At 48.9% G+C, this 14,236-nt stretch overlaps 1 protein-coding gene across 1 annotated transcript; it reads right to left on the reverse strand.

Moving 5' to 3' along the window:
- Positions 1-405: 405 nt before the first annotated feature.
- LOC135809920 (glutathionyl-hydroquinone reductase YqjG-like) lies at positions 406-2,133 on the reverse strand. The gene has a single exon (XM_065323371.1). The coding sequence runs from the start codon at positions 1,954-1,956 to the stop codon at positions 994-996; it is 963 nt and encodes a 320-aa protein (XP_065179443.1). The 5' UTR covers positions 1,957-2,133; the 3' UTR covers positions 406-993.
- Between the last annotated feature and the right edge of the window lie 12,103 nt (positions 2,134-14,236).

Here is a 14,236-nt window from a genome sequence, read left to right on the forward strand (position 1 = left end):
CCTTATCACAATGTAATGGGAGAAGGAGATTAGCGTGACAACCAAAGCATTCAAAGGTTATTGTGCATGACATGCACATGAGTCGATTCAAATGTGACACCGCCGAATATCGTTTTCTAGGGTTTCGGCTTACTGTACTCGAGGGATGTGAATCATAAATCCAAATGCGGTACATCAAGATCAGATGGACAAGTTGTTCAGACGGACAAGTTGTCCATGTCACACGCATGGAATACATACACACACACACACACACACACACACACACACACACACACACACACACACACACACACACACACACACACACACACACACGTGCGAGCGTGCACGCGTTCGGGCACGCAAGCACAGGAATAAGGCCAATACATACTGGGCCCGTACACCCCAGTGGTCCTAGCAGTCTAGAAGCAACATCACACCATGGCCTTATCACAATGTAATGGGAGAAGGAGATTAGCGTGTTCGATTTTAATCCAGAAACTCAATGTGCACTGTGTAACGTTCTGCACATACCTACTTCAACAAAAAGGTAAGCCTGGTAATCATTGATAAAAGAAAGGACAAAATGTTACGAGTTATGACTAACTGTCCACATCCGAGTTTTAATAATCTTAGTAATGAAAAGAATATGCCTACTTGGAAGGATGACTTTAAACTCGAGACATGGTGGAGTGGAGAGTATCAAGATGAGTATCCTGAACACTTGTGTATTAGCAGATACATCTAGAGTTCATTTGTAACCCAAATATGAATTGGTTCGGTAGAGCGGGCTAAGAATCATCAGCATCAAAATCAACGTAAAAGACCGGCGTGAAATTGTAAAGAGCGGAAAATTCACAAGTGAAAATCGGATGATACCTGAATAGAAGTTTAGCACTCTGCAGGCCCATGACTGCAGGAGTCCATTGGCATGGTATTTAACTACTCACATTGCGTACCTACTCGCGGAGGGTCCTTTACCATTCATTATATGCAGCGACATTACACTGATCATGCAAACTGGACGTCGCGTCCATGTGGGATTGTGAAGTCTAGCTGTGGGCCAATGGCCACAATTCCGTGCGGGTTGATCTGACCATGCGACTCCTGATAGTGATGCTCGATGTGAAACCGATCCACCGTCTCGTCTACGCCAGGCATTTGATACAGCTCACGTGTATACGCCCAAAGGTTTGGATAATCGACAATGCGACGCTTGTTGCATTTGAAGTGACCCACGTAGACCATATCGAAGCGCACGAGAGTGACAAACAGACGAATGTCGGCCTCCGTAAACGTACTGCCAGCCAAGTATCTGTTCTGACTCAAGTGCTCCTCCAGCGTATCCAACGCATCAAACAGCTGGGCCACCGCTGTATCGTATGCTTCTTGAGAAGTGGCAAACCCACTCCTGTACACTCCGTTGTTTACGTTTGGATAGCAGAAATCGTTCCATTTCTCAATGGTGCTGCGCAGCTCTTCGGGGTACAGATCCAGCTTTCTCTGCTCGCTCGTCTCACAAAACTCATTGAACTCCGTGTTTAGCATGCGGATGATTTCGGACGATTCATTGTTGACGATCTTCTTCGTCTTCTTATCAAACAACACAGGGACGGTCACGCGACCCGAGTACCCAGGATCAGACGTTTGATAAATTTCTCGTATCGTCTCTTTACCCAATACAGTATCCGCATCACACCGGTACTTTCCAGGAATAAATTCCCAACTCCGATCTCCAGAGATCTTCCAGTGGACCACACTCTTGCTGATCACCTTCTCCAGGCCTTTGGCTTTCAAAAGAAAGTATGTTCTGGACGCCCATGGGCAGGCCAAGGAAAGGTACAGGTGATAACGTCCAGCCTCGGCAGGAAACTTAGCCTGAGGATCAGCACGAATGAAATTCCGAAACGATGCCGCCACTCGCACAAACTCTCCCTTGGCGTTGTTCGCCTTTAGAAATAGCTCCTTGGCCATGTTCACGGTCAGCTACTGTTCCGATCGATGGCAGAGACGGCTGTAAAAAAAGGTTCTGCCCTGACTTTATATTTACACCGCTAGCGCTCTCACCAAGTACAATCCTACTAGTAGTTGATCTACCAATTACCATACAGGATCGCTCTACCGACGTCCGTACCGGTACGACGGGAATGGCTGAGTACTAGTATAGTAGTAGATGCTTTCAAGTAAAAAAATAATTATTTTGTTTCATCGGAACTGTGTTTGTGCTTGATCGAATCTTCGAGTTCGAAGCACAAACCCGCAGTGCAGTACCTCTACGCTAGATCTACGCTACGGTCGGAACAGAGATCTAGAGAGTGCAGTGGCGCGCTGGCCCAGATCTACCTAGCTAGCCTCGCACGTGCGTGTAGACATGTAGTGCCGCGCACACATGACACAGCAAAAGTCAGCATTCATAGTATCATACAAAAATAAAGCTCGCCTGATGAGTGATGACCATGAATGAATGATTACTGACGACTGTGAACTGTTACTTCAAGTGAAGTGTGCATGTATACGTGCATGTGATGAGTAGGACCGGGCCTGTGTGACGGTACGGTGTCGTCATGACTCGACTGTAGTCTGCTCAAAAATCGTAAGATTCTGAAATGATGGAAGGAAGAAGAAGATGGTACGAAATAGAGGTTGCGACTCCATTCCTGAAGAAGAAGATGTCAGCAGCAATCTGTAGTGAGAAAGATGGCGATGGGCAAGCATGTGTTGGTTGTAAGAAGTTGCGCGAAACGCATGGAGCTGCCACATACCTGCTGTGTTGCTTTCACAGCTTGTGCGAGCATTGCTATGGCGAGCGATTGGAAGTGCTGACCCCGTCAGACCATTCCGCACCTCGCGCATCGGGAGGATTGCGATGTCCAGAGTGCTTCTCGTGGACAAATCTCAGTGACTGTATCCGTAGCCTTGACCAGCAGCATGCCATAGTCAAGAGCAGCGTAGGCCGTCGTACCCTGGGGCTGGGGGTGGCATGCACTGGTCACACTCGCGGCTGCAGTGGTGCTGAGTCGGATTTAGCTACCCGTCGTCTCTGCGCGTGCGACTGGTGCGCTGAGGATATTGCAGATCGCCAAGCGGTTGCTGCTTGTGTAGAGTGTTGTGCAGCGCTCTGCAGCGATCATTTCATTGCACACAATAAAAGTAGAACCACCAACTGCCACACCACTCTGGCACCAATTCAGCAGCAGCAACAACAACAACACGAAGAGCCAAGAAGACCATGTTACCCTGACTGCCAGCATCAGACTTCATCGTTTGCCTTTGAAACATCATCAACCAGCCGTCGAGCCCGCAGGGATAGCGGAGTATTCACCCTGGATGAACTTGACCATGCCCATGACTCGAATCACATGCCGGATTCTATGACATCACAGGAAGGCAGCGAAGCACACATCGTTTGTGATGACATCATGAAGCAATGGGTGGATCAGTTCTGCTCGGCGTTGGATGAACAGCTATATGCTAAACAGAATGATGTAACAGCGATGGAAATGTGCATGGCTGATATCCGGCAAACTGCTACTAAAGCCTCACAGGATGTAGGTGATATGTTTGAAAAACTCCGCCAGAATTTAGCCGCTCGAGAAAATGCCTTCTACGATACAATCGATGAACTCCGTTGGGAGCTGCAGTGTGGAATTGAACAGCAAAAACTGCATCTTGAGCAACACATATCCTATTTGCAGCGAGTCCGTAGGCAATTGAAAACTGCAACGAACCGCAAAGCCAGGGAGTCGTTGCATGCATTCTGCACTCGCAGCACCACGGACATGCTGAATACTATTCCGTATCTGTCGAGCACCTGTGAACTGCCTGCACCGTCCGTATACAGTTGGAGATTTGAATGGACGGAATTTGAGAGTGTCCGGGATGCTGTACAGCGATGTGGCACACTGTTGTCCGGCTGTTGTGTGTCACCGTGTCGAGTGGAATACGTCTGGAACGTGCGCAGTCATGACATCGAGTGGCACGTTCAACTAGACAAGGTTGCCAAGGCAACGCACACTCCATGGCAGATAGCAGTCATGTGTCCGCCAGCTCCAACCCTGCACTCTACTCACCTCTTCGACTGTGTTCCAAGCGTCACCTTGACTACCAGTTCGGCGCAAGGCAAGTCCGTGGTGTGCATTGCCGCAACCGCCACTGACATGTATCTCAAGCAGCCACCCCCTGGTCACTGGTGTGAGCTCAGGCCATGTCGCCGTGACAGCGGTGTGTATAAACTGTACCGTGTGCCTGCTGCCAAGTACCCACTATTGTTCAGACCGGCGGATTGCTACAACGGCTGCATGGCAACGCACGACGGCAGGGCACTGGCAGGCACTACGCAACGCGGTCGTCATCGTAATGACACGTCGATGATGTCATACGCAGTTGTCGGTAGCACTGAAGCGTATGACAAGCCTTGCTGCGAGTGGTGCGTAATGATATCCAGTAACGACTGCAAACTACTCAGTGTGGGAGTGACTGATCTTAAAACTCTTCATCGAACTCGTCCACAAAACGAGTACCCAGCTGCAGATACTCACTCAGTTTTTGTTTCAAACCATGACCCTATACTTAACAATGCTGATGATACTGATGGTGGCAATGAGGATGAGGATGCAAGCTGTCTGCGTGCTGGAAATGGATTGTTCTGCCAGTCAGCGCAGGATGTGAAAGTATTTGATGGCAATGCGGATGTCGTATCCAGACGATGCGTGCAGTTTGGAAGCGTTCTGCATTTTCGGATGTCCGTTGACTGCTTCACTAGGATTCGAAAAGTGTCAGTTCGTGTGTCTCACATTTCCAATCTTGCCAGTACATGGTGGGAAGCAACGTACGTGCTGCCTATGAATGCTGTCTTACCGTTCTTTGGTTTTGTGGCAAGCAGGTGCAATGCAGAGATCCACGGCAAGCCAGTGTTCATGCTTCTGCCTGTGCAGTGAGTGTGTCACGGTGTGCGCGTTTATGTGTGTGTGTGTGTTTATGTGTGTGTGTGTGTGTGTTTATGTGTGTGTTTATGTGTGTGTGTGTGTGTGTGTGTGTGTGTGTGTGTATGTGTGTGTACGTGTGTGTGTGTGTGTGTGTGTGTGTATGTGCGCTTGTGTGCCATGTGTGTGTTTGTGTGTTTGTATGTGTGCGGTTTGGTGATTGGTGTGAGTAACTGTAACTTTCAATCGTCACAGATTCTGCAGATTTGATCATGCATTTGCCATTTCAAACTGACTTGCAGTGGCTTTCTATTTCAATTTAGCAGTTTTTAAAACGAAAGATTACTAATCATAGCCCGACCACGTTATTGTTACTGGCAAACTGGAATAGTGTTGTTCACTGCGAATGACGCTGCAGGCTCAAACGGTTTCTTTCTTTTCTCTTTTAATTTTTTTTAATACACGCTCATCCTGTTATAGGGGCGCCAAAGTTGCAGGAACCTTGGTCCAAGGAGTAGTGCCGTACGGGTACCTTTCTTTTCCCTGCTTCGGTCTACCACACATCCATTGGACAGGTTCAGTGGATAGAATATTGGTTCAAGTTGAAGACTCCACGTGAATATCTCGGTACAGTTTGCAAATGGCGGTCAACACACACACACACACACACACCCCGGGCACTGAAGACCACCTCCCAATCGGCTCCAACCTTGCCTCATTCGCCGACGACACAACCCTATACGCCGAAATTGCAACTCTCGCTGCTGTTCCTGACAACGCTAGAGTACTCCAGGCTACTCTTGACCTAGTATCCAGTTGGGGCTCGGATTGGAAAGTGCAGTTCGAGCCAGCCAAATCTCAGGCCCTTACAATTTCCCACCATCGTCGGGACTGGCCAATACCCCCCCCCCCCCCCCCCCATTGTCTTCTGTTCAATGGAACTCCTGTCGAGGAGCAGCCCTCCATCAAAGTACTCGGCGTCACGTTTGACCATCAGCTAAAATTCAGCCAGCATATCCGAACTGTTGTAGTCCGAGCAACGCAGAGACTTGGAGCCTTGCGCAAGGCATTTCACTTGGTGGCTATTCCTGCCCGACTTCGACCCTACAAAGCCTTTGTCCGGCCGGTTATGGAGTACTGCCCAATCGTCTGGATGGGGGCAGCTCCTTCCCATTAGAAGCGGCTGGCCTGGACTGGGTGCAGGAGCGAGCCATCAAGGCAATACATCCGCAATGCTGGCTTCCTAGCCTCATAATTCGCCGCACCATCGCTGCCCTCTGCCTCCTGTATAAAGCCCTTTGCGATAGTTCTCCCTCTCTTCTCTCGAGAATGGCTCCACTCCCGACACACCAGCCCAGGACCACACGCCTCACCCGCCAGGCTGTACGACTATCCACCGCGCATCCCCATCAGTTACAGAATGTTCTTCCCGCAAATTCCCGAACAATGTGAGCCGAGCCTTTCCCCACTCCGTCATCCCAATTTGGAACCAGCTGCCTTCCTCTATCATTCCCCACCCATTTCACCCAAAGAACATCCAAAAGTTCAAGGCAGCAGCTTTATCACCATCTCCTCAGAACGAACTGGCACTGGGCCACTCATAGCATACGCGTGTAAGAGGGTACAGTGTCCTACCCTGTTTGGACATAATCTCTCCTCACAGACAGTCTCCTCTTGAATTTAAAAGTCTAACATGGTTCACACCAAATACTCAACTTATTCTTTTGCCCAAAACAAAACAAAACAAAACAAACTACACGCTATAGCTGCATGCAGTTCTGTCACATCTTGGAAATGCCTCAAGGTGTGTTGGCTGGCGTTTGCTTACCGCCATTTTTACGGACTTTAATACAGTATGAAGCCTTCAAGGAGTGATCTTTACCAGACCTTTGCATTTTAGAGAGTGGTGTGTTGGTTGGCATGTCACATGACTGTATTAACCACCATTACTCTACTAAGGGAATTGTGTGTTGCTCCCTACGTGGGAACTTGCGCTATTCATGCCGACTTGAATTCTCACTTGACTGACACACGACTGCCATCCGGAGCACACGAGAAGTCCATCGAACCTTCGACTCGGCAAACCTGCAGGAAAGCACCACTCTCTGCTCAATACACAGTGTTTCGGGGAATTCACCCCTCATCAGTTGAGCTTGAGTATGCTGAGGAAGATTGTGTCTGAAGAGCACCACTTATATAGTGCTCTCCAGGCACAAATATCACCAGGGATACAAACTTACAGAGACGCTCCGTCTCAATAGTATTTTAACTATTCCTGATGAATATTGTAGCCTATTTAGCTCGTACTCCCTGTACCGATGAGGTCTTTATGACCAAAACAGCTTGCTGTCTACAGCATTGAATATATCGCTGAACTTTAAAAGTCTTTCCCAGTCTGAGCAGTTTTGATTCAGCAATAACGTTAAGTGTAGGCAGCTGGTAAACTGTAATGTGGGAAGCAGCAAATCATGTGCTGACTTCTGTGACTGAATTGGGACATGGTCGGAGAGAGCTGTGTCTCTAGCAAACCACATTGTAGATGCACACACTTACTGCAGTACATGTACCGGTACATTGACAGTTTGTACTGTAGTTTTCGAGCATGTACATCATGACACATGTATACAATTAGTACTTCATGACAGTATCCCGGTCAGTAGGTCTGCTGTAGCTGATCACGTGGCCATATAGGGTATTACTGCTACTGTGTTCTAGGAACATACAATGTAGCAATCATGATGTCTGGCTTATCTGTAGTGGTACATGTACTAGTATGTTCGTGCTTGTAGTTGTGCGACCATGAGGCAGATCCTCAATCTTGGCCTGTACGACCATGATGCGGATCCACAATCTTGGCTTGTACGACCATGAGGCAGATCCACAATCTTGGCTTGTACGACTATGAGGCAGATCCACAATCTTGGCTTGTACGACTATGAGGCAGATCTACAAGGCTGGCTTGTACGATGACAATACATGTCCATTGTAGTGCAGTGTGCTCCGAAAGATAAGAAGATGGAGACGACAAAGACCACACTGTATAACATATCCAATGTCGCCTTTTTTGGCTACAACTGACAGTACACGCGGTCAAGCTGCATCCACACGCCTTACGATGTATCTTATCCCTATGTTCTCTCAGACACCACTGCTAGTAGTCCACTGTAGTACATTGTATCCTCGTCTATGCCCTGCAATTGTAGCAGTAGTGCGGTTAAGTTAACACCTAGCAAGGTATATGTCGCAACCGCATTTGGCCGGTAGCTGCTCAGAAGTAAAGGTGGTATTAAACGAAGACGCCCATGTCACTCCTATTGTATATGTTCATGTACGGGTGGTAGTGAAGAACATGGCTTTTGATTCTCACTTGGAGGCTTAAACGGCAATAGCTGCTTTATCGATGGAAGGGGAGAGCGGTCACAATTGGAAATACAGGATAAACGTCCTAGTTCCTGGCGGTATGCATGAACATTGAACAGTGTGATATGCAGTGTCACTTTCAGTTGTATATTACTCAATGAACATGACCGAATGCACACTGTAGATGGCTATGATTGTGTAGATTTCGTATTGGAGGAGCATGCTCAGAAAGCTGGGCAGAAATGTCTATTCTTGATATGGTGCACCAGGCAGTTGGCACCCACAAGCATCCGCTACATGTATTGTGAGAGCGTGCTACTAAAGTCAAGAATGGTTCTGGTGTGCTTGTATTGCATCTCGGGTTCTCAATACATGTACATGTATTCCGCTCGGCTTCATATGCCATACCTGTGCTTTTTTCTAATCTCCTTATGTGGTCTGATGATTGGTTTTGGCCATGAAACTCTGACTCAGTCTGAGTAACAACGAAAACAGCCCTATTTTACTTCCTTTTGTGTGCCTCTTGTGTCTTGTGTATTTCACTCGTGTATATGCACGCATTGTTGACCGTCGGGCATCGTCACTATAATCTTGCGATTTCTCTCCACACATTATTACACCGGGCCTCTTGTTTCTTACCATGTCCAAGAAAACACAGAAAAATGGTTTCCTCCACGGGCCTTCGCCCAGGAGGGGAGAAGGATTTCATTTTGTATGGCATCCCCAAGGGTACCTCAAGCTACATGTATGCCTACACGCCGTTTAGTCATCACTGATTGTAGACAACGACAGTTGAACTGGAGCCGAGGAGGAACATCACACACATTATTATGTTCAGACGAAGAAGGCTGGGTGGCGTATACATGTACTGTTCAGGGGATAAACATGTCAGAATGAGAGCCTTATGAGAGCCTTATGCCAGTTATGGCACGTGGAACAAAACTAAAAAGTAACTCACTTTCAGCAGCGGTCCACCCCAGCCGAAACTGAATCAGTGCATGTGATCGGGTGAGGAGCAGTACTAACCCTAGCCTGTACGCCTCCCTGGTCTTTAAACCTAGGTAACTAACTTGTTGGAGGCTGTGCACCGGAAGGCTGCGGCAAGCTGCACTGATAACGTTAAGAATAGCAGAGTCCTTCCAGGCAGGATGCAGGGGAAAGTAAGTATTAGTTAAAAATACCCGCACTCCGCTGTGAGTCTGTGACCATAAGCAGTATCCACTGGCACTGGCTGAGGACTGTGAGGTCAGGGAGTCAAAGGGGGAGTGTGGTGTGGTAGGCAGGCTACAGACACTGTACAATGTCAATGTACTTGAATACAACCCTACTTGCAATTACACACCAACTGACAGTATACTCGGGCCAGATATCACTGCTAATCAGTGAGATTGGCGGCGATCACATTGAACAATAGTCGACACCCGGGGCCTGCAAGCTTGATGTGCAGTCACTTAGTGCTTCGTAGGAGCATACGGTCTACTTGGTCTACAGGATTCAGTTGTGGCTATCTCTAGTATCACCGTTTCACTGTCGACATTGCCATTGGCTGCGCGATGTGTAGGACCATCAACTGGATTTGTACACGACAACGCTGCCCTGCCGTCCAACACTGTGACGTATTGTCAGAGTTCACTGCCCTACATGCACACTGCACTGGTCACAGGTTCTGCTGAGCGCTGTAATCATGATGGGATATACCAGGGTACAACAATTATTATTTACATGATTGTGGGGTAGACCTGAACTGAAGTCTAAAGACTAAACAGCACGACAAGAACCATGCAGCATGAATTGTACTTGTAGATCCACTGGTGTAGTCTTGCAGACAGAAGGTATCCTACCCGTCATTCCCGGGCACTGTCTCAGTATACAGCATGACTGTAGAGGCTACCACGTGACGTCGTTCAGTGGTCAAAGAACCGACAAGATCAACGGAATACAATCATGTTGATTTACATGTACATGTAGATCATGAAAATACACGCAAGAACTTGCCAAGGAGGTTTTAGACTGCTCAGCGATCATTTAAAGACAGGCTCATGGACGTGTTGATGGAGGTGAATAGAGTTCATCGAGCTCGGCACTTAACGCCTATATGTCAGGGTAATGACCAGGAACGCTTCTTCATTTCTGTCAAGAGATGTACGTATATGCCCTCATTGACCTAGCTGCATGATCAGATAGATCCCCTGTGAAGGGTGTGTGTGATAACTTTGACGCTGATGGAGCTGGTCATGAAAAGCGAACGACCTAGATCCGATAGCCCTTACAAAGCAGCCATGCTACACTGCTGACAAAACTGAAAGTCGACATTCTATCAAAACACGGCGATGTTCCATGGCCGTCCAGCCGTGCTCCATCAAATGCTCACCTCGATTTGTTGTGACTGATCGTCCATCCAGCGAGCAGTTAGTGATTATTGCTTGGGCTTTATGTAACGACATTCGGCTTCGCACACCGGCGTAGAGAACATGTTGACAGGATGCTAAAGAGCGAAGCGTTACTGAATACTGTCCAGCAGTAAGCTGATGCAACTTGGGACGTTACCAGTTGTGTAACTTAGGCAGAGATTGAGATGCAGTATAGGCGATGGTGCGGAGACTCCTGTAGCAGCCGGCCTCTCCACACCGCACTAAACCATCGGTGAACGTGTATTTACAGTGCTCGCGCACGGCATTGCAGCCAAGCCGAACACGAACGTAGATCTACGCATGATCGTGGTCTCTAGTCCAGGCCAGAGCAAAGAGTAGGCCATAGCCCATAGGCATAGGTCTACGCCAGGGAGTCTTGGAAAACCACGACTCCGTGCAGAAAGCCGTAGTCGAACTGCTGCTACCTTGATGGTACGGCAATAACCAATCCCGGTTATCGCCGTGCGTCTGTGGTGGGAAGCTGCTGGCGGTGGCTCATCATGCATCACATAATGTGATGTAGTCAGCGAGATCGTTCGTCCTATCAGTCTATCACTAGCGGTGTGTACGCTCAGGCTATGCTACTAGTACCACCGTCATGATTTGTCGAGGCGTATGTTGCAGTGACTGGCCAACTAACTTTACTTGTAGAAGGACAGCAACGTTTGGAGAAACGCCGCTCAAGCAACGTTGATGACGCGAGCACAACACGGATGCTACACCATTCGCCGTAGATTCGCCGTGCCGAGTGGTGCATGTACTGTACCTCCTGGTTTGGCATACGACTTCACGGCCGTTTATGCCGCTACAACTTTCATGCGCACGTGTTCGAGTCGGTGACTCGATGGTCGGATGGCGAGTGCGAAAGGGCTAATAAAACCGTCCATAGCACAAGAAATGTAGTCAATTGTAACAAGTTGAACTTGTGGAAAAATAATTACCGAAGTCACAGAGCTCGATGTCTGTTTCTCCCCTTTGCCTTAGAACCGATTTTGTCGTGTGTACCTTGGAAACCGGATGCGCGCCACTCTCTACTGGTCCCATTTGCAGAGAGATAGAGGGAGGGACAGAAAGGTCGTGTTACTCAAGCTCTGATTCAGAAGGTTGTTGTAACGTTTGCTGCCATGACGCCATCCCTAGGAAAAGCCAGTCTCTCGCTATGGAACATTATCTCACCAACGTGCTCGGACAAATCAATGGCCACCTCGTCGCCCAGGTCCGCAGCATCCGGCTCTGCATTGCGTCCAGTCGGTGCGTGCAGACAACTTTCCGTGTCGGACAACTGCCTGAGCTCAGCATGTAGTACACCACACATGCTGCAGCAGATGAAACGCTGCAACGGGACAAGCAGCCCCAGCTCCGCGGCGGCTCAGCCCGCGGAGAAAGCCCTGATGGCAGGCTGGGTCACGAAGCTTGTTGGCGGTCGACTCAAGACATGGCGACGCAGATTTCTCGTTCTGGACAGGCACGGTACCCTATCAATGTACTCGAGTAAGAAAGACGCTAGCCAAGGCAAGAAACCCACGGACGTCCTGATAGCCAGTAACGTTCGCAGTGTGGTGAAACGCCAGCGGGCAGAAGGTGGCCCCTGGCCTCCGGGAACGAGCGTTGATGTCTGCATACAAGTGAATGTGTTGAAGGGAAGACCACACTCTGTCGTGTGCGACTCCAAGGCGGAGTGCGTCGAATGGTTACGGAAACTGTCACCGTTCGCCGGCAATCCGCGTGCAGCCCTGGCAAGTACCAGCGGCAGTGATGACGTCGTGTCTGATACCGCAAGTCATTGCTCTCGACGGGACTCTCTGAATCACGCAGTACAATCCCCACCCAAACCCAGTGCGACCAGCTGGAGCACAACAAGACAATGCACATCGGACCCTTGCTCATACGGACTGCATGGCTACTCCAGTATTCCGCCAGCGGATCGAGAGTGCTATCTGAAATGGCTGAAAGTGGCCGAGCTGACGCTGCGCCGCTTCGAGAAGATCTGCCGTCTTCCGCAGTGCTCCATGTCGCTGGAGTGCAACATGGAATGGATGTATCATCACACGCCACTGGATGACCAGCCGCGACTGGGAGAGTTCATATTCGGTGACTATCCAGATGAGCTGCTGCATAACCTGGCACCACTACTGGAGCACCCCGTCGGACGTGCCCTACTCCTCAGCCAAATGCCCGCATCCAAGATCAGCATTGTCTACGAAACCAACCAGATCAAGCACCAACCACCGCACGACGTAAGGCAGCATAAAGGCTCTCTTGTACTATCGATCGATCCTCGGCGCCTCGGCAAGGAGATGACGAGTGTCGGCCTGTCTTTCCTGGACAGTTCCAGAGTGTCACGATCCCAGCTCATCAGATCCGAGTACTGCGGCAACGTTGTCTTTGTCAACTACCTTGCGGCTGTCGACATCCTGAACCGGGAGCAGCACTTTGCCGCCAAGTGTGCAGAGCTCAAGCGCACCGCCTGCTGGCCACAGGAGGAGAAGATACGCGTCAGCTGCTTGTGGTACGACATAGAGGCCGCAGTGTTATCACATCCTGGAGGCGGCTTTGCCAAGGCGAGAATGCTGGGCCATATCGTCTTCGACGGCGTAATTGGTCCGGTCTTGGAGCAGCTTCTTGACCTGTGCAGCAGAGATGAGAGCTGGCAGACTAGTACATCTCTCTACTACAAGCTATCCAGGAAGGGTATCGTAGTGGAAGTGAATCGGCCCAGATCACCGACTTTACCGGACACGGATCAGCCGATCAAGTTCCAGGATGGCTACTTGTATTTGCGCCCGACTGCTGGCCAGCTCGCTCACAGCACGTTTGACGAAGTCGTCAGCAGCTTTGACCTGGGCAGCATGGTAACGCACAACGAAACCATTGTCTGAGACATACGTGTCAGCTTCTCGCGTTTTTACTGGTCTGCACATATCCACTACAGAACTCTCAAGGTGTAGACTCTACATTACGACTGTGTTTGAGGAAACGCGGTCCATGTGACCTATCACATAGTATTTTTTGCTCCCAGGAAAAACGTCTATTAAAAAGTGCATTTGGTAGAGAATCTACTAGATCATCTGAAAGGCATACCATGTTTTTCCAAACGCACTACTCTGTACCATGCACCTGCACTACCATGCACCTGCACTGCCATGCACCTGCACTGCCATGCACCTGCACTGCACGGTGGAAGTTACTAAACCGTGTAGCAAATTGCATGACACGCTTTTTGAAATAATTATAACGATTCTATTCCATGGCATTGCCCTGAGTGACCTCTATATGTACTTATCAACCACAGCTTACTGCTTTTATATAGAATTTGATACTTTTAGTACAATGAGATATTTTTAAAATCATTTTGGATCTAATTACCATTCATGAGTTTATAAAGAATTATCGTGATTTAAAAGAAAGTTTAACGAGTACTTGTAGAAGTCTCGATGTTCAAAATTTAATTCAACACTGAACCAGAGTGTTCTGTAAATACAGTGAACATGTCCGCCCGTGCTCTCCATGACCTGATCACGGTGCGGGACTCTACGTGGCTTTGTCTGCTGGATAACGGTG

Source organism: Sycon ciliatum, chromosome 2 (assembly GCF_964019385.1).
Source record: "Sycon ciliatum chromosome 2, ocSycCili1.1, whole genome shotgun sequence".
NCBI lineage: Eukaryota > Metazoa > Porifera > Calcarea > Leucosolenida > Sycettidae > Sycon > Sycon ciliatum.

What these genes read in the sequence shown, in the direction of transcription:
- LOC135809920 (XM_065323371.1), bottom strand. Translation starts at nt 1,956, where the DNA reads ATGGCCAAGGAGCTATTTCTAAAGGCGAACAACGCCAAGGGAGAGTTT.